Here is a 27216-nt window from a genome sequence, read left to right on the forward strand (position 1 = left end):
AGATAGGCACGACTGGTTAAACTAGCTAGGGAAAATTGGTCTTCATATTTCCACAGCACTGGGATAGTGACTAGGGAGGGACTGACAATCCTGAAAACCGGAGTTCCCATATGGAGTGGAGGAGTAGCCTAATGGTTACAGTAGGCAGGGGATGAGGGGAACTGGGTTCAATTCCCACTGTGGCTTCTTTTGACCCTGGATGAGTCCCTAGTCAACACCCCAATGCGCCAGGTACAAAAATTATGAGCCCACTAGGGAGACCTGTGAGAAGCAAATTGCAATAGTTTAAGCAAGAGGTGATAAGAGTGCAGATAAGGGTTCTGGTAGTGTGCTCAGAAAGGAAAGGAAAAATTTTGGTGATATTATAGAGAAAGAAATGACAGGTTTTAGCAGTCTGGAATATGTGCAGAGAAGGAGAGAGAGGAACAGATACAAGACTCACAGCGAGTATCTGACAGCGGTTTGACTGTAAGCTGGGTATATGCTGTTTAAGTACAGACCAGCACTGAGTGGAAGAACTGAAAACAATAAAAATGCACTGTAGCACCCCAAAATGGGGACACAGCGAGAACTGATGATTTAGCAGCATCTAGGATTACCAAATTCAAGCTGTGCCTGCTATAGGTCATGAACAGAACTCTTTTGTTAGTGTCCTTCATTCTTTTTTTTTCGTACACCTTGTCTTTTGCCCTTCATATGACCTTCATTGTCATAGCTTTGTCCTCTGCGGTCATTAACTTTAAAGGGTATCAGATAACACCTCACCAGTAGCAACTTCCACAGCAAGGGATCCAGTAAAATGCTTACAAACTGATACACCGATAGATAGTTCACAATAAACAATGCAGAGCATAACTGACATTTGCTCAGTGTGGCTGCTGTCAGGAGTGTTGTCCATGACCAGACCAAAATATTTTGCATGATTAACTCTTTCTGAAGTAGCTTGAAGGATGTGGTTCCCCATTCTAGCACCCAGTTTGTTTCAGATATCTTTGCGAAGGTAATGATCAGCAATTTTCTTAGTTCGTCTTAGGTGTTCATTCATTATGGGGTCAAATTTTGCGGTCACTTAAATTTCCATTGCTGGGTTCATGTTTTTCTATTGTTCCACGAAATCCCATAGTCTGTTCTGCCAAATGACAAATTATTCTCACAAGAACAGCTCTCCAGTAATTTCTCTCCATTTGCAATTAATTGCATATCAGCACTGTCAACAGTTTTATGAACCTATCACTTTTACTGCACTTACACTAGCTGCCTATAGAGGCCAGATTACAGTTCAAAGCAGGGGTGTAGCCAGACTTCAGCAGGAGGGGGGGTCCAGAGCCTGAGGTCCGTGGGCACATTTTAGCCCCCCCCCCCAGTGCCGTCGAACCCCCTGCCACTTTTGACCCCCCCCGTCCCTTTCAACCCCCCTCCCGCTGCCGCCGTCAGGTACTTTTGCTGGTAAGGGTCCCCAACCCCCACCAGCCGAAGTCCCCTTCAGCACATTTCTCCGAGTCCAGCTTGTTCGCTGATCTGGAGGAACGTGCAGGATGTCAGGACTCACAGAAACAGAATCCAGATCAGCAACGTGCCGGAGACTGGCGCTGAAGAGGACTTCGGCTGGCTGGGGTTGGGGACCCCCACCAGCAAGGTACTTGACGGCGGCAGCGGGGGGGGGGGGTCGAATGGCAGGGGAGGGTTGGCGGTGGGGGGTGAAAGCAGGGGGGCCAGGGCTAAATCTGCGGGGGCCCATGCCCCCGTGGCCCCACCTAGCTACTCCCCTGGTTCAAGGTGTCTATATTGGTCTTTAAAGCTTTTTATGTGGAGATTCTCGCTTATTTGATTGACCATTTTTCTTTTCTGAATGGAGGTATGTTTTGATCTACTAGGAATCATTATTTGTTAGGTTTTCCTTCCGTTCAGAAAATTAATTTTAAATGATTTTTATTCAAGATCAAGCATATCCAACATCTAACAACAAATATCAAGTCTAGACAAGATCTTCAATCAAACATAGCAGAATAATAATCAAAGACAACAAAGAGCTGGATTTGATCCCATTTTTGTTTTGTGAAAATGAGCCCCCTCCCTCCCCCCTCATTACCCTAGTCCTTGGTCAAAGCAACAATGTGCGTTCAAAATCTCCCCTCCAACTCTACCACCCTAAGCGTAAACGAACACTAAGATGACCCAGTATCTGGACTCTTATGATCCCAAGTCATCTCTGATAGAGCAATATCAAATATTCCCACCCCCTAAAATAACCCCCAGTATGACAATACCAACTTTAAAAATGCTCTGAAATCTATTCAATACTGCACTTCTTGCTTTATGGGAAATATTTTGCAAAGTAGCATCTCCAGATAGACATAAAAGGCTTTCTGGAGAATTCCTAACAGCCTTTGCCTCCCAAAACATTAGAGCATGAAGTCTATTTCCGTTCAGAAAATTAAAGCCTTGCGGCCATTTAAGGCCTCTCTACCATATCAAGCAGCATCATGTTGGAATTTTCTACCTCTTTTTCTCAGACAAATAGATAATTATTATCAATTTAGAAAGTTGTTGAAGATGGTTCTTTTTAGGAAGTATTTTATGAGTTTAAATCAGTGATCTGTTTTTGTTTTATTTAGGTGGTTTTGATTTGGGGCTATTTGTTGCATTGTAAATCTCTGGAGAGTACTTCAGATTACTCATTGTTACCTGCATTGAACTTAGCTATTGCGGGATACAAGATTGTAATGTAGTGTAATTCCTATTTTCAGATTTTGCCATGCATCCATGTTACATATGTGTGCCAATGTGTGTTCATGCTCTTTGAGAAAAGAACGAATGCGTTTCTATGCATTGAAGCCATCTTTTGAAACGGCATGATCACGTTTTCCAAAAAGAGTACAAGAAAAGCAAAATATTTTATCTGCTGATACCGAATACACAAGCCATGATCAAAGAAGAGTGTCACCATTTTTTAACAATGTAATAGTTCCTCTTTGTAAAGCATCTGGGAACAGTATAATTACTTTTTGGAAATTCAGTATCTAGTATTTGCTTTTGGCCTTTTTGGACTAGCTCATATCTCTTGCTGTCTGTGATATTTTCAGGCCATAGGTACTGGACCATCAGTCAATGTCTCAGCAATATCTGTGGACTCATCATGCTTTAAATCATTTTTTTCTGATTCAGCTTTATTTACCCCACTTTCAGTTGACATTGTAGGGGGAGGTGAAGGATGGGGACGAAGTTACACATTCCTCTCTTTCTACCTCTTATGGTGTAAAAAATGTAGTTAGTTTAGGACAAGCTTCCAAGCCTTTGGCCTTTCTTTGAACTGCATGTGGAGTGGACGAGTAGCCTAGTGGTTAGTGCAGTGGCCTGAGAACCTGGGTTCGATTCCCACTGCAGCTCTTTGTGACTTTGGGCAAGTCACTTAACCCTCCATTGCCCCTGGTACAAAATAAGTACCTGAATATATGTAAACCGCTTTGAATGTAGTTACAAAAATCTCAGAAAGCCGGTATATCAAGTCCCATTTCCCTTTCCCTATTTGAGATTCTACATGGAATGTTGCTACTATTTGAGATTGTACAGGGTATGTTGCTATTCCAGTAGCAACATTCCACGTCGAAGCCTGCCCTTGCAGATCAGCAACGTGGCTGCGCAGGCTTCTGTTTCTGTGAGTCTGACATGCAGGACGTCAGACCCACAGAAACAGAAGCCTGCGTGGCCGCATTGGTGATCTGCAAGGGCAGGCTTCTACATGGAAATTTGCTAGTGGAGGAGTAGCCTAGTTGTTAGTGCAGCGGACCCTGATTCTGGGGAATTGGGTTCGATTCCCACTGCAGCTCTTTGTGACTTTGGGCAAGTCACTTAACCCTCCATTGTCCCAGGTTCAAAATAAGTACCTGTATACAATCAAAGAAGTTTACATATTATAATCACAGAAAGGCAATATATCAAGTCCCATCCCCTTTCCCTTTTCTGAGCACCACTGGGATAAGAGCGCTTATTTGTAGCTCAAATTTTTATTCCTAAATAATAGTAATAGTATTTATTTATTTATTTATTTATTTGTTAACAGTTTAAAATTTCAACCTTTTACTTATTATGCAGACATTGTTAGACCACATGAGCCAGCAAAGATAATATGGATAGAAAGTGTCAGCATAGTTCCACTGGTCAGTTCTGCATCTAACACTCCATTCTTTCTAATAGGTCTCTGTTTTTTGCTAATTTTTTTTATATGTTTATACTGTTTAAAATTTTAATAACAATTTCTCAATTGTATACAGAACTCACAAACTTAACTTTCTGGTTTCTCCGATCTGTCCAGCATGGTACCGCACTTCCTAGTGAGTATCAAAATGTGCCAGGTTAGGTCATAGCAAAGGTTCATCTAGCCCAGCATCCTGACTCTGACAATGACCGATCTACATCACTAAGATGTTTCTCGTAGATCCATTCTTTGGCCATTGTCGCTGATTTCCAGTGATTGGCGGTGGCTTTCCACGAAGTCTAGCCTGTTAATAATTGTTTATAGAATTTTCCTCCATAAACGTCTCTAAACTCCTTCTAAGCCCAGATGCAAACTGATGGAAATGATGCAAATGAAATTAAACCATTCAGCATATTCTTCTTTGTGGGAGTGGTCTGAATTCTACACAGGATTGGACTGAGCCTCAGAATAGAACTTGCATACATTCTACATTCTCTCAACAATGGTGCTAAGACCTGTAACCTTACAACTCACAATACAAAAAAAAAAAAAAAAAAAGATCACAAGGTCACCTCAGGAACAGTAACACTGTTCTTCCACTGCCAGACACTATTGTGAAATAACACAAAACCCTGAAAAGAAGACATTCAAAACCTGTATATCAAAATTACCACAACAACTACTTCCAGTACTCAAACTGCAACACCTCTAACTTTGAAAAGACAGCGTTATAAATATTACACCAGGGCCTAGACCACCAATACACCTATTATGGGGAAACTAGATTACACTATAGACCCCTACACAGAAATTACTTGTACTAGCAGAATCCTTCACCTCGGTGGACCCTAAGAGGACCCTAAAAGCAATGCAATACTGGAAAACAGATGGCAAACCTCTTTCATTTAAAACCGTATGACTCCTAGGCGAAACTCTCTTCTGGAAGCCAACAAAACCCGAGAAACACTTTCAGACAAAATTCGGAGAAACAGGGTTGTATTAAGGCCAACTGATGCCCTAAGCACAGCCCAACTATGGTGCCCCTCAGCCCTTCCTTTGCTTAACTGACAAGACATAAGCACCGCCATACTGGGAAAAGACCAATGGTCCATCAAGCCCAGAATCCTGTCTCCGACAGCGGCCAAGCCAGGCCCCAAGAACCCAGCAACCCCCCCCCCCAATTTTTTTAAAATTTTTAATAAATGTTCAGTGGACTTTTCCTTCAGGAATCTGGCCAAACCCCCTTTAAACTCCGTAAGGTCAGCTGCTGTCACTACATTTTCTGGCAACGAGTTCCAGAGTCCAACTACACGCTGAGTAAAGAAAATCTTTCTCGTGTTTGTTTTAAATCTGCCATATTCTAGCTTCATCTTGTGTCCCCTGGTTCTATTGTTGTTTGAAAGTGTAAACAAATGCTTCACATCTGTCTGCTGTACTCCACTCCACTCATTATTTTATAGACCTCTATCATATCTCCCTTCAGCTGCCTATAGGGATATTGTAGGCGCGTACACAGTTAACGCGTGTACATGGTTAATGAGCATTAAAAATGTTAACGCACCTATAACACGGCTTAGTAAACAGGGCCCTAAGACTCAATAAGTGCTGAGAAATATCATTATTGTAAGAAACGTAAACCATCATATATATTTATAATGATTAGAAAAACACTGAAATTCATGTTAGATAATGGGTATGACAGACAGCAGTGAAAGAGTTAAGAGCATGATAGCTAGGGGAAAAAAAATCTGTGGTGTCCTCCTTCCCTTGGTGCCCTAAGCACATGCTTATTTTGCTTAATGGTTAATCCAGGACTGGAGAGATACCACTGTTAACCTCTCAGTGTCCAAGCTGGGAGGGCTAAAGACCTAATGTTGGGCTATAAGAGCGTTCCCTCCTCTTGTATGATTAGTGTTGAAAAACATTCCAGTCTCACTGGACTTCTGATGGAAAGATCCAAGAGAAGAGGGACCCAGACCTTGCGTAGGGATGTTCCCAAAAATCATCAGTCTGGTTAGTAGAAAAATCAAAAACACTTTTCCAATTATGGGTTGCCATCTCTATGATTGGTAACTAATTATAAACTATAAATTGAGATATTGAAGGATTTTAAATGTATAACACAACCACCAACCAAGATCCTTTCTCTTAGTTAACCTTTATAATGAAATCCAACCAAGCATAAAGAAATAAAGGCACAGATGCAGTAGAGTTATAAACAGTATTTGGAAAAGCACACAAGAAGCTGAATATCCCCGCCCCCCCCCAAAGAAAACAAACAAACAATAAAAAGATGAGCCCACTAGGAATAAAGAAAATACCTCTATATAATAATATATAGACCGCTTTGGTTGTACCACAGACAGACAGTATATCAAATACATGACCCATACTCATACCACCGTGGTGCATTTTCTCATGTACTGTGCAAAATACAAAAGTAGAAGATGCACATTTTCTCCAAGATAATACATTTCAATTCCCCAAAATTTAAAGTCATTTTATTTTTCTCTTTTCGTTATCTGAACCTACCTACCAACTTTCCATCTCCCACTCTTTATCTCTTCTCAGGTTTCAAGTTTCCTTCATTTGATATACCGCAGTAGAGCACATGCCATCACAGCGGTTCACAACAGCTTTGACAAAAAGAGCCCAAAGAAAGAAAAGAAATACAATATCTATAGGAAAGACAGAGAAAGAAGCAGAAAGGCAAAAAGGAGACGGGGGGGGGGGGGGGGGGGGGAGGTAGGCTAAGTATCACAATCACAACATTCCTGGGGGAGAAAGGGTCAGATGTCAGAAAAAAATCGCAGAACTGAGCCATAGACTTGCCCAAGAAATTATGTTTTCAGGGTAGTTCTATATTCCCCATGGCACTGAAGTTACCTAAGAGTTGGTCCTGCAGCGGAGAACATTGCAGTTCTCCCACTATCCCTGTGTTCACTCTTTCTCCCCCTACCTTTCCCAGCCTCCTTTTCTGCCTCTGTCTTTCACTAACTCACTCTCCAGTCACTCTTTTTTCTATTCTCTGTACTCACTGCCTCCCAAAATCTCGTTTACATTTCTTTAACTCTCATTCCCTCACCAGCCTCCGCACTTTCCCTGTTACTCAGCCACCTTCTACTCCCTCTTTCAACTTCTCCCCACTCTCATTTCCACATTCTCTCTCTCCTTCCCCAGTCTTGCTCTTTCTGCTACCTCTTAACCCCTTCATAAGCCCTCTAGATCCTTCACAACATCTCTCAACCCCTTCTCATACTCATTCTTCTTTGCCTCTTACTCACTTCGCATGCTCTTCCTTCTAGAGAGTTTCCTCCTTCTCAAATCCTCCCCCTAAAGACTCTTTCTCTCTCTCACAGGACTCCGTGGCTGCTGAGCCATCTGACACCACTATCAGCCTCTCAATTACCCTGGCCTGATCCCATCACTCAGCTTGATCCCTCTCCACATCACTCAGCCTTCTTATCACCCAGGCTTGACCCCTCTATCCAATGAGCAACCTCATTCCCCCTCCCATCGGCAGCAGGGGAAGCACTTAATGAGACCACATCTTCTGCTTCCATGGGATCAGTCTCATGAATTGTAAGCTCTTCTGAGCAGGGGCCGTCTTTATTCGTTAATTTGTACAGCGCTGCGTAACCCTAGTAGCGCTCTAGAAATGTTAAGTAGTAGTAGTATGATAAGAGCTGTGAGATTAAAGCATTTTATGGTGATACTGATCCTGTGGCAGCAGGAGATGTCTCCTTAATTTATCTCTGTATATAAAAGGCAACACCAACGTTCTATGAAGCCTCCAGCCGGAAGTGTGAAGGGGGCGAGATATCCGGTTTCCCTATGAGTGTCTGCCCCGCCCTCTCTGTAACACAGTCAGTGAAGGAAAACAGCAGAGCAGGAAATCAAATCGCTGGCTCTGTAACAGTGAAGGACTCAGAGGGGGGAGGGGAGAGAAGCCAGAGGGCACGGACACACACACTCCCACATGCACGCAGAAGAAAACATTGCTAGCCCCCGTTTCATTTGCATCAGAAACGGGGCTTTTTTACTAGTAGTTTATTAAAAACTTTCTATACTGCGTTAACTGGACAAACAGTGTTCAGACTAAAATCAAGTTTGAAAAGAATTCCATTTTGGATAGAAAAGTTAGGCAAACAAACAATAAATGCTACTCCTGTGCCAGTGGGGGTAGGGGAGAGGCTGTTTAGTGGGTGGTGGGTTCAGGCCAGGGTGATAGGGATGTTGAGAAGTGGGGCGAGAGAGTGAATCATCGAGATAGGGAGGCTGCGTGGTGGGGAAAGGGAATGGTGAAACTATCCAGAGCAGCAAGCCATCAGATTGGCCATTGGTTTACTGCATGCTGGTTTTTTTCAAATTGTTCCTCCTCCCCCCCAACGCTGGTCTTGCCCTTACCCTGAGTTTCTAATATATCCTTTGAACAGGGAAGAAAGTGACAGAACTGGAGGCCGAAGCCTCTGTGTATCCCGAGCACAGGCAGGATTACAGATTACAGAAAGTCTTCTGTATAAAGGCAAGAGTTGTTTAGAAAGCCATTGATAGAGGTGTGTGTGTCGGGGCAAAATTATCCCTGCAAAAGACAGATAGAGAGAAGACTGCCTTCTTCAGTCCTACTTACCTCTAGCAGCTTAGAGTGAAAGTGGCTCCACCTCTTACTTTCTAAGCAAGGGAGTATATTGAATTCACACCCACACCCACACATATGGCAGTTCCTTCCAGCTACTTGTGTATATGCTGTGTTTACAAATCAAATAATCCTTCCCTATGACTCCTTTCCCCAGGCGCTTTCCAGCTTTCAGTACAAATCTGTATGCAAGCACTCAGCACAGCCAAATAAACATGTATACCCAAGCACATGGCACACACTGCCCTAAACATACACACATACAGCCTCAAACATGTATGTACAATACCAGAGAGCTCCAAAACCCAAGCACGTGTTTGTTTGTTAAAATTTGATATACCACCATTCCTAATGCACAGATCACGGCGGTTTACAAAACGTATAAAAACATCAGTCAAAGAACTTTGGAAAAGCAGGACAGATAGCAATCATACCTCAAGGAGAAAACAAACAGGACAGTACTTTTTCTTTGTATGAAGAGATGGTGGGGGGAGGGAAAAGGGGGGGAGGAGAATAAAACTAATGATAAATAATGAGCAACTGGAGATAATGGTGATCAAACGGTATTGTTCTCATTGTTTTATTTATTCAATTAAAAATTGTTTAAACATAATCAAGCCAAAGGAGTATATGTGTGGACTCTGTGACCATGACCTGGTAAAAAAATGGAATCTAAAGGGGCAACCCTAAAAGCTAACCTAAAAAAATTTGTACACACTACCCTAAATGAGCACAAAGAGAGCCCCAGACATGTGCGCACAATGCCAGAGAGCTGCGAGAACCAAGTACATGCAGAAACCCAAACAGATCGAAAGAAGTTCACACGGTCTTAGAGAGACACAGAGTTTGTCAGCAAATACTCAGAATTACTAGACACTTAAAACCAGAGACCTCCCCCCCCCAAACCTCAGAGCGTGTTTTCTTTGGGTTTAAATAGTATTTCACCTGCCCATTTTCCCTTAGGAGATGGAGATTGTTATACTGAGAAGGACGATGAAAAGAATAGCAGTATTTTTTAACCTTTCTTTTCTTGTCCGTCTTTTCTCTTTCACTCTGTTCGGCTGTCTGTCCTCGTAGATGAGAATACCACTTCAGAACATGCTCAGAATGCCTCTGTGGCTCCACACGAGTGGCCGACCTGCAAAGACCAGGAAGAGATGCTGAATCTGGGTTTTACCATTGGTTCCTTCCTGCTTAGTGCAGCCACGCTGCCCCTCGGCATCCTGATGGACAGGTTTGGGCCCCGGCCCCTTCGGCTCCTAGGCAGGTGTGTATTACTAGGGCCTGTTGAAGCAGTTCAGAGGAAGCCGACAAAAATGGTATAGGGTTTACACCAAAGATGTATAAGAAGAAGCCCTGAGTATATATACCGTATAGGAAAAGAGGAGCAGGGGAGGTATGATATGGTCTTTTAAATACTTGAAAGTTATTAATGTACAAATAAGTGTTATTCAGAGACTGGGAAGAAGTAGAACTAGAGGACACGAATTGAGGTTGCAGGGTGGTAGACTTTAGGAGTAACATCAGGAAATTCTGTCTTACTTAGAGGGTGGTGGATGCCTGGAATACCCTGCCGGGGAAAGTGGTGGAGACAAAAGAATGACAGAATTCAAACATGCGTGGGATAAACACAGAATATCCTTATAGGAAAGAGAAGGGAAACAAAATAAAACTTAAATGATCTTCATTCTTTAAACAGGGCATAGGAGGGAGATAACCTGCACAGTGCAGCAGTTGCAACTCTGACTGCCATACAGGTTTTTACTTGCTGTCGTTTGCTATGGGCCTCTTTTACCAAACCGCGCTAGCGATTCCTATGCGGCGATGCAGACGAAGCCCATTCAAAATGAACGGGCTTTGTCAGCATTGCTGCGTGAGAATTGCTAGCGCAGTTTGGTATGTTACTATGGACGTGATAAGCAAGATGTTAGTGGTTGATTGGGAGGAATTCCTTGAGTTGAGAAGTGTGGGATTTTTTTTACCTGTGTAAATTGTGACAATGGATTTTCCGGGCTGGATAACCTTAAATTTGTTCTGACACAGAACTCTGCTGTTCAGGACACTAAACATTGTTTCCTGCTCCTTGTTATTAGACTTGTACTTAATTACTTTTCTCTGAGCGAGAAGGCACCTTCCTCCTGGCACTCAGGGTGAGAACTTTCCCTTCCACTTCAGTCTCAGGTCTGGAATTCCATAAAGTCCAGGTGTCCAGTTCTGGAGGGGCTTTCAAGTACTGGAATAGAAAACTGATAATATAGGGTCAGTGAACAAGGAGCCGGCATGATAAAATTAGTAGCCCAGTACAGGAAATGAGTTCTTTGTAGAGCACCTTAGTGTATTACATGGAAATACTTTTAAAACAAATAGGAGGAAATATTTTTTTACTCAAAGAATAGTTGAGCTCTGGAACTTGCTGCCGGAGGATGTGGTAACAGTGGTTAGTGTATCTGGGTGTAAAAAAAAGGTTTGGACAAGTTCCTGGAGGAAAAGTCCATAGTCTGTTATTGAGATGGACATGGGGAAGCTGCTGCTTGCATGGAATGGTGCTACTGTTTGGATTTCTGCCAGGTACTTGTGACCTGGATTGGCCACTGTTGGAAGCAGAATAATGGGCTAGATGGACCATTGGTCCAACTCAATATGACTATTCTTATATTCTTATTACAGGCATGGAATTTAAGCTGGCCAGGAGGGGAGGCAGAAACCAGTGACCAATCAGGAGACTGGTGAACAACCAATAACATATTAGGAGACTAGTAAACTGTGTGAAGGGCTGGAACATCCATTACAGGGGTAGGGGGAGAGGAGAAAACAGAGAGAACTGGGTGACTGGCCATGCAGAGGAAGAGCTAGGCAGAGATGTGACCACTGAGAAAAGTGAGAGGAGGGATGGGCTTATGGGTTGGCCTGTTGAAAAACAGGAGAGCAGTGATGCAGGGTGCTGAAGGGTGAGGGAGTGGAGCAGGGATATTATAAGCAGAGGGCAGAAGTAAGTCAACCATACAAAGAAGGGGAAAAGAAGGAATCCAGAGACTCTGACATCAATTGAACAGGTGCTATAAGGTGCTATCTCAGATGAGACGAGGAGAGAAGGATGGTTCTGACTGCGGTTAATTCTTTCCTTTCTGCCTGGGACGTAAGCTTCTCACTGTGTGATGTCAACAGTGACATTTAGTGGCTGCTTATGACGTAAAATACAAATGTTGAATTTATACTTAATTGCCAACCTTATATTTGCTTTGGTTGTGTGCTAGTGGAGCTTGGCTCATACCATAGACAGCTGCCTGGCACAGATAGCACTGTTCCTCGGTTCATGGCACACATGGGGACGTTAGGCATTTGTGAGATTTTTTTGGGGGGTGGGGGTGGGGGGAGAGACAGTTTCCTCCTATTCCTTTGGGCATTCAGTTCTGGTGTCATGGGCTATTTCCCCCATGTTGTATCTCCGTCCAAACTTAAATCAGCTTGATCCTCAGCTGGGGTCATGCAGAAGAGCTTCTTTCTGACCCTTGCATCCATAGGCCTGAGTCCAGCCATTGGGTGGCTGGGACTTCATCTATTCTTCCCCAACCCTGAGAAACCACACATGCTGCCTCCATAGCACCCCCAGCTAGATCAAGTAATAGAAGAGTTGACCTGGATCATGTGCAGGGCAATCCACGGCACTTGCCGGTGAGCTGGTGCTGCTTCCAATTAATTGGAACAGCCTGAATGACCATCACATTGGCATGTCTAGTATCCTATTAAATAAGATCTCACAGAATCAAGAACAGGCATATTCCTAAATACACTCAGCAGTGAAAGTGAGAATAATAGCGTCAGCCTGCAAACGTAGAATTAATTAGTATAAAGACTAGCAGAATGAGAGACTCTTGAAGAGATTACACACACCAAGAAGGATGAGGAGCTTGTCTCATTTGGGTGTGTTTTTACCTGGTGTCTTTGTATAGAATTGCTGAATAAAATAGGGTTTACTGATATTTTTTATCCCTCACAGCTTCAGTTTTGCTGCCTCTTGTGCAATGATGGCCTTAGCAGGTTATGATCCACCAGGTGAGAACAATTCCTGGTTCAGTAGCTCTCTGATTGCCTCCAGGGCCTCTTCTGGCTTTCCACTTCTGTCTCTCCTTCTCAGTCCTGGTCTCCTCTTTTTTTTTTTTTCTTTATCACCAGTTCACTCTCCCTTCTTTCTGTTCTTGTCTGTCTTTTTCTCCCCCACTCCTCCAGTTCTTTCGCACTGGTGTGCTGGTGTTGTTTGTCTGACGCTTTCTCTCCCCTTTGTAGTTCTTGCCCCGCTGATCTTCCTCGCTCTCTCATTGAATGGCTTTGGAGGAATCTGCCTTACCTTCACCTCCCTCACCGTGAGTACAAAATCTTGCCCCTCTGCCATTGGGCTTTTTGTTTCAGGAGTCCCTGATGTGTATTGTCCAGGCTTGGGTGTGTAAGCGTTTATCTCTGTGTTATGAGTGTGAGCATCCAGACAAGAGAACTCACTGAAGAAACAGTGGTGTAGCCAGACAGTACTTTGGGTGGGCCAGTGGAAAGACTGGGTGGACATGATGGATTTCTTCTTGCCTCCTTGCTCTCTGCCCCCACCCCCCTCTGCTTAATTTAAAAATGAAATACCTTAGCTGACAGGATGCCTAAGCCCCACAGCTGAAGACATTGGCAGTCTGCCGTAACTGCTCTTGTGGCAGTCAGCTGCAGTGTTCTCAGCTGCCTACACCATAACCATGAACTGAGCATGTGCAGGGTGCTGATGTTAGCAGCTGGGAACCTTAACACTGACTGCTTGCAAATGTCTTCATCTGGCAGGGCTTGAGGATCTCTGCCTGCTACACCAGTGTTCACTGCTGCTGAAAGTGGATGAGCCCAGGCCCATCTGTATTTATGCCACTGACTGAATGTTGCCCCTGTTTTAATTTATTTATTAGGATTTATTTACCACCTTTTTGAAGGAATTCACTCAAGGCAGTGTACAGCAAGAATAAGTCAAACATACAATTACAGCAGTAAAAATATTTAAATAACAATGCTAGTATGCTACATTGCAATGTCAACACAATTCACAGTAAAACATTTTAATAGACAGCATAGGATGTAAGCAAAGATGGAACATAAAGATAGAGTGAGCCAAGGAGTGGGAATGACCAAGGCGATGAGTCAAGAAAAGCTGAAAAGTAATAATTATGTATATATTCTCTTGGAGTGAGCACAATCAAAGCAATAGACAAACATTCACATGTTTCAGCCTATGCCTTTTGTCAGGAGTCCAGGCATACAGACAAAATAAGGAACAAGCAGCAGCAGTGAATCATGACATGAAGCCAGTGTTATCATAGTGTAATCCAAATTCTGAATATACCTATGTAATCCTTGGAAGATAGGTGCATTCAGAACTTAGATCGCCTTGGTCATTCCCACTCCTTGGCTTGTGCTGAATTTTCTGGGATTGTTTGTCTTTTCTTAATTTTTTTTTTTTTTGGGGGGGGGGGACATATAGATAAACAGGAGTAAGAACATAAGGGGATTAATTTAAGGAAAGTTGCAAATGAGGTCAGAATGGTTCTTGAAAATGATCATAGCTAGGGTAGGAGTGGATAAATGTGCCTTACTTCACAGTACCGTGTTTCCACGAAAATAGGACATCCTCCAAAAGTAAGACCTAGTAGAGGTCTTGCTGCAATTTGAAAATATAAGGCCTCCCCTGAAAATAAGACCTAGCAGGGGAGGCCTTATTTTTTGGGGAAACATCGGGGTCACCCCCCCACCCGAGATCGCCGGCTCCCCCCCTCGATCGGCGGCTCCCCCCGCCCTCAGTCGCTCCTGGAACTAACTTCTTAAACGCTTCCTTTCACCTTCGCACTTGCCGCAAGCAGCAGGGCTGGCCACTCCTTCCTTCCGTGTCCTGCCCTCGCCTGACGTTACGTTACGTCAGGCGAGGGCGGGACACGGAAGGAAGGAGTGGCCTGCCCTGCTGCTTGCGGCGAGTGCGAAGATGAATGGTGAAAGGAAGCGTTTAAGAGGTTAGTTCCGGGAGCGACTGAGGGCGGGGGGAGCCGGCGATCTCGGGTGGGGGGGGGGGGGGCGACCCGATGTTTCCCCGAAAAATAAGGCCTCCCCTGAAAATAAGACCTAGCAGGTCTTGGGGAGCAAAATTTAATATAAGACAGTGTCTTATTTTCGGGGAAACACGGTATGTGCAGCTGGTGTCACTCTTTGTGTGTGTGACTACAAGTCTATTATTATGTTATTACGTCTGCTTGCTGGCATTGTATTTACCATTTGTGAATTTGTGTTTGTTGATTTTAAAATAAGTATTGATGTAAAAAAAATAAACATGCACCATGAAACTGATTTAGAATAATACATACAGAAAGTGTTCCCCTGTTTTTACCTTCTGCCGCTGTCTTCCACCTATCCCACCATCCATTAATATGAGCACGCTTTGTCAGCTTACACTCTCGAGTCTATGATATCACCAGGGGCATAGCCAGCATTGGATTTCTTGGGGAAGGGGGCAACAAATTTCTTCTTCCTTCCCCATCCCCCACGGCTGCCGCATTTTTTGCATTTGCTAGCAAGGATGCTCAGTCCCCGCCAGCCGACAAGATCCGTCGCCAAAACTGTCCCAGCACTGCCTCTGCAGGGAAGAAGTCAGCAGCCTTCTATCTGCCACCATTGGCACTCATCGCGCATGCTTGGTTTGTACGAGAACTGAGCATGTGTGAAGCATGCTGGCGTTGGCGGCAGGAAGGGAGGCCATCGACTTCTTCCCTGTATAAGCAGTTCTGGCCGCAGATCTCATCATTTGGTAGGGATTGGGCATGCCCGCCAGCCAGCCCAAGGGTACCTGAGCCAAAAGTGTGGAGGGAGGCAGGCCTCCAAGGCCTCCCCATAGCTACACCCCTGAATTTCACCACCTTCTTGATGGTCATACAGTTCATTTCCTGCATAATAGATTCAGGCAGCTGGTAGCAGGAAATATGAGGGCAGTGGGACCAACACATGTCAGAAGAACTGTGGTAGATAGGTAAGATCAAAGGAGGAACTGGATAACCTTGGGAAGATATCAGCACATAGTTGCATATGTGGACAGAAATCATATAAACATGACTGAAACATTGCACCTGTTGAATATTGAGCCCTTAAGGCTTTTTTTGTAAGACACTATCACTGTTAAAATTAAGAAGGGTTTATATGATTACAACTGATCAATCGCTGAGGGGGCATTTCTATAACTGAGCACTTCCCTTTAGGCCTCCTGAGGTGATGCAGTAGGAACCTGTTCTATACTGGCAACTGAGTGCTAAGGTTCAGTTATAGAATGTAAGCTGGTTATTGGCATGCCTCATATTTATTTTTGTAAGAATTTGATTTGTATCTTTTGCGTCACGAGCACAAGCTGGTCGGACGATTTTTGCAGCTCAACTTTTGTGTAACAATTGTGCATTCAACGATTTGGATGTTGACAGTACTCTTTTGTTAGATGTTTTATCATAACATTAGAGATTTACTGGACCCCTGAGGCAGGCCTTTTGAGCCGAAACACAGCCGTATTGGGTCGTTTTTCAGTTTGTTTACAATCAAGATTCTTTGATATCCTCTTTGGATCCACCTCACTTTTGTACTCACTACTCATGCCTCATATTTAGCCATAGACCTGGCATAACTGCAGGCACCTACACATAGCAAAGTGTTCTGTAAGCTACACATGCAACTGGGAGTCCCTTTGCATTTCTGTGCTATATAAGGTAGATGCACCACTACAGAATCGTGTTTAGACACCCTGCTGACAATGTTGCGGGTGTTATGTTATGTTATTCATTGAGTGAAAAAAATATTAGTATTTCCATTCAAGGAAGTTACATGGAAATAGTTAAGCTCTGGAACTCTTTGCTGGAGGATATAGTAACAGTAGTTAGCGTATCTGGGATTAAAAATGGTTTGGACCAGTTCCTGCAGTTAAAGTCCGTAGTCTGCTATTGAGAGGAGGAGGGCAAGAGGTGGGGCCGATGCTATTTGCCTTTATTAGGAGGAGAGGGTTTGAAGAGCCCCAGGACACAGCAAAGAGACAGCCCTGAAAGTAAAAGACGCTCAACCTTGCTCTGTGCATGGCTTGCCATGCCCCATCCTGTTCAAAACAGGAAGTCCGTGTTGGAGAGGGAAGACTCAGCAGATCTTGAATGCGCAGGGATTGTAAGGAATTTTTGTTGCTTTTACTTTCATGGCTGCCACAGAGCTAGGAGGATGTGACATGGCAACAGTGAGACAAAGGAGAAGGGCAGTGGAGGGAGGAGAAGGGAAAAGATGGGGAGATGCTGGACCATGGGGGAGAAGGGAAGGGGGGGGGGTAGTGGAAGGGCAGCAAGGGGGAAATGTTTGACACCAGCATTACCTTGAAGGTGTTCAGAAGTCCTCCGCCAGCATTCTACCACTGGAAATGGTGCATCAGTATTGCAGTTTCTATTGCTAATGGCAGGTAAGTTCTGCAGGATTCTTGGTGAACCCACCTTCCCCTTTCCAACTTAAACACTGACACTCCTGTACCACTTCCAATGGAGGACTCCTGTGCTCTGCACCTTAGTGGGAATGTTGCTAGATGGGGGGTGGGGGGGAGGAGGTGGAGGGAGAGAGAGAAGAGTAGTGAAAAGCTGGGAGAGAGAGAGATGGAAAACTGTAGCTGAAAGTGAAAGACCGATGTCAGAGATTGATGCAGGGGAGGAAGTGAAGACATGAGGAAGGAGTAGAAATGGCAAATAGACAGGCCAGCCTGGGAACAGAATTAAGAGAGGACAGACAGAGGAAAGCAAAAACCCGAGACTAAGACCAACATGATTGAAAATAAAACCTTTTTTTTTTCTACCTTTGTTCTCTGCTGATTTTATTTTTGTATCTAAGTAATTCTACCTTAAAAAGATAGCACCAAAAGTAGCACATATTTGTTTATCTTGTAGGGCAGACTGGATGGACCATGCAGGTCTTTTTCTGGATAGCACATAATCCTGTTTGTAGTGACTTTCATGGAGGCTCTTCTTGTTTAAAAGTATTAGAACGCTTTGCTTGCTTGTTTGTAGAGCAGAATATCTTTATTCTTCTGAGCAGCCTGTTTAATTTGAGAATGTTTCAAGTGGAGAACTTTCATATGCCCTTGAGATCTCAGATCTCCCTGGCTACTTTATCTGGATCCAGTTGTTATCAGTAGTGGATGAAAGCCAAATCTGCTGGGAGATTCCAAATAATAACGTGATCTGTTTAGTCCAAACAGACACCGCTTGAGCCGATGGATCTTATTTAAGTTGAAAATGAGGAGACCATGAGGACCTGGGTTTTACCCGCTACTAAATGGACTTGGGAAAAATCCACAATTCCGGGAATAACATGTATAAAATGTTTGTACGTTTGGGAAGCTTGCCAGGTGCCCTTGGCCTGGATTGGCGGCTGTCGTGGACAGGATGCTGGGCTCGATGGACCCTTGGTCTTTTCCCAGTGTGGCATCACTTATGTACTTATGTACCTGTTTTCATAAGTACATAACAGTAGCCGTACTGGGTCAGACCAATGGTCCATCTAGCCCAGTATCCTGTTTTCCAAACAGCAGCCAAGCCGGGTCACAAGTACCTGGCAGAAACCCAAATATGTCAGTTTTTGCAAATTATATCTGCTTTCTTCATGTTTTGCACAGTACAGGGGGAAATGCATCTCTTTTTATCTCTCTAGTATTACACTGCATGCAGCATCCAGCTTCTTAGAATTTCAGTTAAAATTTTGTCTACATATTTCTGTTTCTAGACTGTCTGTGTTCAGTGTTTGTGACCAAGGTCAGGTATTCTGTTAGCATGGAGTTCCTATGCAGGACTGGCTCTGGGGGATGCAATCAGAACACAAGGAGCCCTAATCCTGTCATAAACTGAAGAGGGCATGGTCAAACAATGAGCTATGTTGCCACCTTTCAAGTTTCTGCCCTGGGCCCCAGCATCTCTAAAACTGGACACGGTTCTTGTAAGGATCTGTAGTAAAATAGTAGATGATTTATTTTAATTTATTTTGACATTTATACCCCACATTATCCTGATCATACACTAGTTCAATGTGGCTAACAATAAGTAAACAACAGACAAAGTTTACAAAGCCATAAACAAAATATCAAATATAGACCATTGATGGCCAGTTGCAATCTAAGATACTCCATCAGTGGATAGAAACCACTCAAGAGGCAGATGGCACGATCCATTGAGCCTGCCCAACATGTGCACAATTAGTCTTGAGCTGGAATCCAGCTTGTTCAATTTTCCCAGCAGACATATTGATGTTCTAGGGCCCACAGCAATATGACCAGTTTTGGCTTTACCTAGGTAAGGTGCTTGTGTGAATACTGGAAGTTAGTGACATTATGGAATGGTAGATTTGTTGTGTAGGTTCTGAGTGACTTTTGTAGGGTTTTGTGTTACTTCACAATATGCTCATTACTGGATAGGGTTTATGTTGCTGTTGCTGATGTGACTCCAGAATCAGAAGTTTTTCTGAATAGTGAATTCCATGGGGGCAAATGCTTCCCTTATTTCTCCCTTCCCCCTCTGTGGATATCTGGGCTGCTGACAGAGAAACCTATATGCTAGCAGAATACCTCACCTCAGTTTACACACAAAACATTTTTAAATTGTGACATGCCCATTTCACACTAAAAATTGTTAATTATAGACAGGATGCCATCATTACATTAGCTACTTATGAAGTAATTTTATAAGAGACCATAACCTAGACATGGAACTATGCAGATCAGAACTGAAGTGAAAACCCCAAGATGCCAGACAACCCTGCTGGAGAAAAAGAAACAGAAATGTATTTCCTCTTGCACAGCACAAAATATAAAGATGCCAAAGTTGAGAAAGATGAGGCTTTGTACCCAAGTGAGCAGGAAGAGCTTTAGAGGAACCAGGAGAAACAGCAGCTCTACTAGCAAAAACGTAATGTGTCCTGCCATCAGGCAAGAAATGTGCTGGGCCAGCATTTCCCGAACTATGTGCCGCGGCAGTCCAGTGCGCCATGGTGAACTCACAGGGGTGCCGCAGGGCAGATGGGAGTTAACACTCCGAGCACCAGAACATTTGGTGAGGTATGGTTCATCTTCGTCTCTTCACCCCTGCCCTGGCTGCCCGCCCGCTCGCTCATAGAATGACGCCGGCAGCGATGTAAGCACTTCCTTTGTCCTGCCCCCGAAGCCTTCTTTGTATAACATCCCACCTATGCGGGAAGAGGAAGTGGCTGTACAAAGAAGGCTTCCGGGGCAGGCTGAAGGCAGCGTTTATATAACGCTGACGATGCCGGCGGCATGGTAGTTTGGAGGCCTGCTCCTGGCACGGAACCCTGGCTTCTCACTACTCAGCTATCAGGGAGGGAGTCCTGGGCTGCAGGATATTATGTTCCTCCCTCCTGTGCTCAGCTCCAGGCACTTTTTCATCTTCCTCTCCCAGGAACAAGGTAAAAAATGGATTACAAGAGGGCAAGGGTTGGGGGGGGGGGGGGGTTGGTGCATAGGGGAGAGAGAGAGAGAGAGAGAAATATTGGACATGATGGGTGGGGGGGGGGCACTGCAAAAAATTGCTCATACACTGTGCCATGAACCAAAAAAGTTTGGGAACCACTGTGCTGGGCTCTTTAGCTGAAAAAATGATCTTGGTGGCTATTTATTTAGCCACCTTTTTTTTTTAAGAAATTCACCAGTGGAGGTGTACAGGAATGAAGGAATAGCCTGATGGTTAGTGCAGTGCCCTGAAGACCAGGGAAACTGGGTTCAATTCCCACTGCAGCTCTTTGTGACTCCGGGTAAGTCCTTAACCCTCCATTGCCCCAGGTAATATGTAAACTGTTTTGATTGTAACCACAAAGAAGCAGTATATTAAATCCCATCCCCTTACAGCAAGAAAAGTCAGACATATACAATCATTTAAAGCTTGACAGGTGTATCAAGTAAGTGGTTATTATAAGTTATTTCTCTGTTTCTGCTGACTGTAGCTCCTAGACAACTGGTCTAGCCTATCTGACTTTTGTAATCTGTCCTTGAACTGTATGGGTATAGAATATAAATACAGGTGTAACATAACATAACAATTACAACTGGAAAAATATTCAAATAACAATGCAGGGCATGGCAAAGTATGTTACTTCAAAATTTATTTTTTTATTTTAGTTTAGTTACATTTGTACCCCGCGCTTTCCCACTCATGGCAGGCTCAATACGACTTACATATACAGGTACTTATTTGTACCTAGGGCAATGGAGGGTTAAGTGACTTGCCCAGAGTCACAAGGAGCTGCCTGTGCCTGAAGTGGGAATCGAACTCAGTTCCTCAGTTCCCCAGGACCAGAGTCCACCACCCTAACCACTATAAATCCAAAACCAGCTTGACTACTGAGCCATTTATCCCACAGTCCAACTTGAAATAAATAATCTTAAACAAAGAAGACCTCAAAGCTTCCTAGTGAGACAATTCTATCATGAATAACTGCTCCCTCACCAAGATTCTATCATCGGTCTCTGAGCATTTTCTCTCACAGTTTGTTAGCATTTATTTAAATGAAGGAGAATTTTTAGGAACCAATGTTTTTTCTCTATAGCAAGAGTTTTTTGCATTGGTTTGTTTTTTTTCCTGCTTCTTAGTATTACACAGACCAATAAAAGAATCTTGCTCCAATTATAGTTGAGACGCCCCCGGTGAGGGTGTAGTTATTCGTTATAGAATTGTCTCACTAGGAAGCTTTGAGGTCTCCTTTGTTTAAGATATTTATTTCAAGTCGGACTGTAGTCAAGCTGGTTTTGGATTTATAGTATGTTACTTGCAATGTCAAGACAATACACATTAAAACATCTTAATAGACAGTAAAGAGTGTTAGTGGAGGTGGAACATGTGGAGGGGCATAATCGAACGGGGACGACCATCTCTAAGGGTGTCCATCTCTAAGGACGTTCCGGCGAAGTGGCGGGGAAACCCGTATTATCGAAACAAGATGGATGTCCATCTTTCATTTCGATAATACGGTTGGGGACGCCCAAATCTCAGCATTTAGGTCGACCTTTGAGATGGTCGACCTAAATGTTGAGATGGTTGACCTTAGAGATGGTCGTCCCTGGTTTTCAGCCATAATGGAAACCGAGGACATCCATCTCAGAAATGACCAAATCCAAGCCATTTGGTCGTGGGAGGAGCCAGCATTCGTAGTGCACTGGTCCTCCTCGTATGCCAGGACACCAACCAGGCACCCTAGGGGGCACTGCAGTGGACTTCACAAATTGCTCCCAGGTGCATAGCTCCCTTACCTTGGGTGCTGAGCCCCCCAAACCCCTCCTAAAACCCACTACCCACAACTGTACACCACTACCATAGCCCTTAGGGATGAAGGGGGCCACCTACATGTGGGTACAGTGGGTTTCGGGTGGGTTTTGGAGGACTCACATTTTCCACAACAAGTGTAACAGGTGAGAGGGGGGGTGGGCCTGGGTCTGCCTGCCTGAAGTACACTGCACCCACTAAAAACTTCTCCAGGGACCTGCATACTGCTGTGATGGAGCTTGGTAAGACATTAGAGGCTGGAAAAAAATGGGTTTTTTTTTTTTTTTGGGTGGGAAGGGGTTGGTGACCACTGGGGGAGTAAGGGGAGGTCATCCCCGATTCCCTCCGGTGGTCATCTGGTCAGTTCGGGCACCTTTTCGTGACTTGGTCGTGAAAAAAAAGGGACCTAGTAAAGTTGACCAAATGCTCGTGAGGGACGCCCTTCTTTTTTCCATTATCGCCTGAGGACGCCCATCTCTTAACCACGCCCCCATCCCGCCTTCGGTACACTGCCAACACGCCCCCATGAACTTTAGTCATCCCCGCGACGGAAAGCAGTTAAAGACGCAAAAAATTAGCTTTCGATTATGCCAATTTAGGTGACCTCAGGAGAAGGATGCCCATCTCCCAATTTGTGTCAGAAGATGGGCGTCCTTCCCTTTTGAAAATAAGCCTGTTAGACAGATAAGGTAGCATTACAGGAGATAGATAGAAAGCAGGGATAGCTAACTTAAAGAAATATTCTTTTATTTCTAAATGTTGCTATAGTAGGCTATTGAAACTATTGACTGGCTAAATGTGTCACGAGGACTAGGTTGAGAACCACTGCTCTAACCAGTAGGCCTCTTTCCCCTGGATTCTATAAAGAGTGCCCAAAATTGTGTGTGATCCATGCACAAGTAGTTAATGAGCCGTTAACAATCAATAATTGACCGTTAACAATTTGATGCTAATGGGTTCTAATTTGGATTTGTGCGCAGTTCTGTAAAGATCTGCACCCAATCCTCTTGTGCACAACCTCAAAGGGGGCATGGCTAAGGGAGGGGCATAGGCGGGTCAGGGGTCTAGAATTTGTGGGCTGTGCACCAGGATTTATACCAGGTTTCAACTGGCGTAAGTTCTCCTGCCCAAAGTTGGGCACCGGAATACAAGCTAAGTTCTATTCTATAACGAGTGCTCAGCCCAGAGCGAATTTTTGCCAGCGCCTACTTTCTGGCACCATTTACTGAATCTGGCTCTTTGTGTGCTCTGTTGAGAGAAAATCCAGAAAGCTTCACACAGTGATAGTTTTATCTGTCATCACATTTGCCAACCACCAGTAAATTTATTTGGAGTAAAAACAAATGAACAATGAATGGCATGTCTCTAAAAATAATTTTCATGCCATGAGCTCATACTCTTCCAAGCTGCAGTCCTCAGGAGTCAGGGACCACATCTTGGTTCATTCACTGGAGTGAATTCAGCTGTGGTACTGGTAAAACGTTTGTCCGTTAAAGAAAAAAAAAATACTGGGGCATCAGGAAAAGTTTGAAGACTCTGACTTGGCAAGCTATCTCCCCTGTTCCAGGAAAGCTGATATATTTTAGGACTGAATTTCCAGAGAAGGTTCTGAGGCACACCCAAATCCTCTCCCAGACTGTAGTGCAGGGTGTCAAAAGGCAATTCTAAAGGGCTTCACACCAGTCAGGTTTTCAGGCTGTCCCTAATGAATATTTATTTACTAAATCCAGTAACAGTTCTGCAATTTTCTTTCCTATACCTCTCTCTTTTATTTTACTGCTATCTTTATTCTTAATGTGCTTATACAATTTTAAAACAGTGCTTCATGCCTAATTACTGTCTCATTCTACCATTCATTCACATTCTCTCCTCGCGACGGATTCACAGTATCATTTTCTTATTTATCTAGATTCTCCAACTTATATTTATGCACTGTATATTTGCCAGATCGTTTTACGTGATAAAGTCCAAAATGTGTTATTGTTATCATAGTCTCATAAGTTTTTCTTGATTAGTGTTCCACTTATCTGGCTGAACTGTTCAGTCCTTTTGATGGTATGCTAGGTAATCCGTCCTTCTTTCTCGCAAAGGAACTCACTTTCCTTAATGTTGAAAGCTTTCCTTCTTTCTCTCTGATTCTTAACTTCTGGCGATTCAATAGGACTTGTCTCAATACCAACATTTAACCATTAGTTAAACTTGTCAAGGCCCTACGCATTTCGCTTGTAGCGTCGTCAGGGGCATCGACTTTCAGCTGTTATTAACTATTTCTGTGGCTTCTGCCAGAATGGTCCACTCGCCGGTACTCAGGAAAATGGCATCTAACTCCTCTCTGAACGCCACTCATGCGCAGTGTTTGTGACTTTGTGTTCCTTTGTATGTCTTTCATGGGTTAAACGTTGGTATTGAATCGCCAGAAGTTAAGAATCAGAGAGAATGAAGGAAAGCTTTCAACATTAAGGAAAGTGAGTTCCTTTGCGAGAAAGAAGGACGAATTACCTAGCATACCATCAAAAGGACTGAACAGTTCAGCCAGATAAGTGGAACACTAATCAAGAAAAACTTATGAGACTATGATAACAATAACACATTTTGGACTTTATCACGTAAAACGATCTGGCAAATATACAGTGGATATATATAAGTTGGAGAATGTAGATAAATAAGAAAGTGATACTGTGAATCATGTTTAAATGTAACCCTTAAAGAAATGGGTAGGAGGGATCCGTCGAGAGGAGAGAATGTGAATGAATGGTAGAATGAGGGAGTAATTAGGCATGAAGCACTGTTTTAAAACTGTGTAAACACATTAAGAATAAAGATAACAGTAAAATAAAAGAGAGAGGTATAGGAAAGAAAATTGCAGAACTGTTACTGGATTTAATAATTATATTAGTGTAACCAGTGAAAAGATTAAGAAACTCATTAGTAAACAAAATAATGAATATTTTTGAGAGATTTGCATGCACTTTCTCCATGCATGTATATTAATTAGGGATATAGTGATCCAAGATCACAGTGCGACACCCCTGCCTGCTTCTTCCTTCCAGCTGTACAGACCTTGTGTGGTTTATAGTTTGCGAGTTCAGTTAGATGATTATTTGTTAATGAAGGACCAATTTAAAATGCTGTTCAGAACAGGGGGGAAAGGGAAATGGAACTTGATATACTGCCTTTCTGAGGTTTTTGCAACTACATTCAAAGTGGTTTACATATATTCAGGGACTTATTTTGTACCAGGGGCAATGGAGGGTTAAGTGACTTGCCCAGAATCACAAGGAGCTGCAGTGGGAATTGAACTCAGTTTCCCAGGATCAAAGTTCACTGCACTAACCACTAGGCTACTCCTCCACACAATGCACCTGGGAGGTAATTCTGTTACAGTCACTGTCTATGGCATCTACTTGAAGTTTATTCTATAAAGAAAAGTGGCATCTACTTTTCTGTGCAGAATATAGTGCAAGTGGCAGGGAACCTGCATAAATCAAGACCTGACTGCTTAACCCCGGTCTCATTGCTAGTGCAACTGCCCTCGCCTAGATTTATGCGTGAACACGTGTAAATTATAGTATTCAATAATTTACATGTGTACAAGTGCATTCTGCCCATGCATACACCCTCTGGTAAAGGATGTGCCATCAAAGCTTGGCAAGTGCTTTTCCGTTAGTTTGTATTCTATAAGTGATCATATATGGGCTTAAATGACTATAAGCCTCTCATTTATATGCCTCCTTGCAGTCTAAAACTAGGTGCCCCTTTATAGAATTAACCCTTGGTTGCATAGGTTTTGCTGTGTTTTGTAAAGTCTGGTCTTTAATGGTTTGGATTATTGTAGCTCCTTCTACTTAGGATTGCTCAAGACTCATTTGAGGCTTCTACAAATGGCCAAAATTCCTTCGGCCAGATTGTTGGTTGGTTGCAGTAGAAGCGAACATATTATACCAAAGTTTGCAGTCTTTGCACTGACTTCCTATAGCTCAAAGATTAAAGTTTAAGATGTGCTGACTGAGCTTCAAAACTCTGAGTTAATGTAAAATAATCTGGAGCATTTAAACTATTTGATTGGTATTCCACAGGGCAAAATTTGCAGTCACAGCCAATTTGTTAAAAGTAAAGTCCTCTCTTTCAGGTTTGCAAAATTGACTGACATATGGGCTGTGGCCTAATCAGTGGCTGCTCAACCCTTTGTAAGACCCTTCCAGATAAGGATTAAGCATATTTCTATCAATTCTGAAAAAGAATTGAAAGCACACTTATTTAAAGAGGCATTTGGCCAATTTTCAGTTCATTTCCAACTGTATTCAGCTGTCTGTGTTCTTTGTGTGTTGTTTGTTGTATTTATTTTGCAAGTCTCTGATTTTGAGGGTACATTGTAACCATTGAATGACTTTGTGCAGGTTTGTGGTATATATATTTTTTGTTTTAATAAGTAAAATAAGTCTATACAGTATCCTAAACTAGTGGGTCTCGATCCAGTCCTCAGGGCCCACCCAATCAGTCGGGATATTTGTAATCAATATACATGAGATTGATCTACATATGTTGGAGGCAGTGCCTGCATGGGAATCCTGAAAATCCCACTGGCTGGGTGTGCCATGAGGACTGGGTTGAGAAACAATGGTCTAAACCAGGGGTGCTTTACAACAGATACTACAAGCCCCTACCTCATAGAGCTTACTGGTTAACTGGAGCAATAGGGGAGAAAGCAGCAAGACGTACCAGTGGGAGGTACATAGAAACAGAGAAAATGATGGCAGATAAAGACCATGGGACTCATTTTCAAAGCCCTTAGACTTACAAAATTCCATAGGTTACTATTGGGCTCATTTTTGAAAGAGAAGGAATTCCATCTTTCGACATAAATCGGAAGATGGACATCCTTCTCCCAGGGACATCCAAATCTGTATAATTGAAACCCAATTTAGGATGTCTCCAAGTGCACTCCGTCACAAGGATGGCCAAAGTTCAAGGGGGCATGTCGGAGGCGTAGTGAAGGCAGGAGTTGGGCATGCCTAACACTTGGACATCTTTGACCCATAATCGAAAAAAACAAG

The 27216-nt window shown here is 43.3% G+C and overlaps 1 protein-coding gene across 1 annotated transcript in view; it reads left to right on the top strand.

Annotated features, from left to right (window-relative positions):
- The window catches only part of SLC43A1 (solute carrier family 43 member 1), a 103277-nt gene that overhangs the window by 14395 nt on the left and 61666 nt on the right, over positions 1-27216 (top strand). Inside the window, exons 3-5 of the mRNA XM_030186291.1 lie at positions 9909-10098; positions 12829-12884; positions 13116-13192. Of these exons, the coding sequence (XP_030042151.1) occupies positions 9909-10098; positions 12829-12884; positions 13116-13192 (323 nt within the window). The remainder of the gene's footprint in view (positions 1-9908; positions 10099-12828; positions 12885-13115; positions 13193-27216) is intronic.

This window comes from Microcaecilia unicolor, chromosome 1 (genome assembly GCF_901765095.1).
Source record: "Microcaecilia unicolor chromosome 1, aMicUni1.1, whole genome shotgun sequence".
NCBI classification, from domain to species: domain Eukaryota; kingdom Metazoa; phylum Chordata; class Amphibia; order Gymnophiona; family Siphonopidae; genus Microcaecilia; species Microcaecilia unicolor.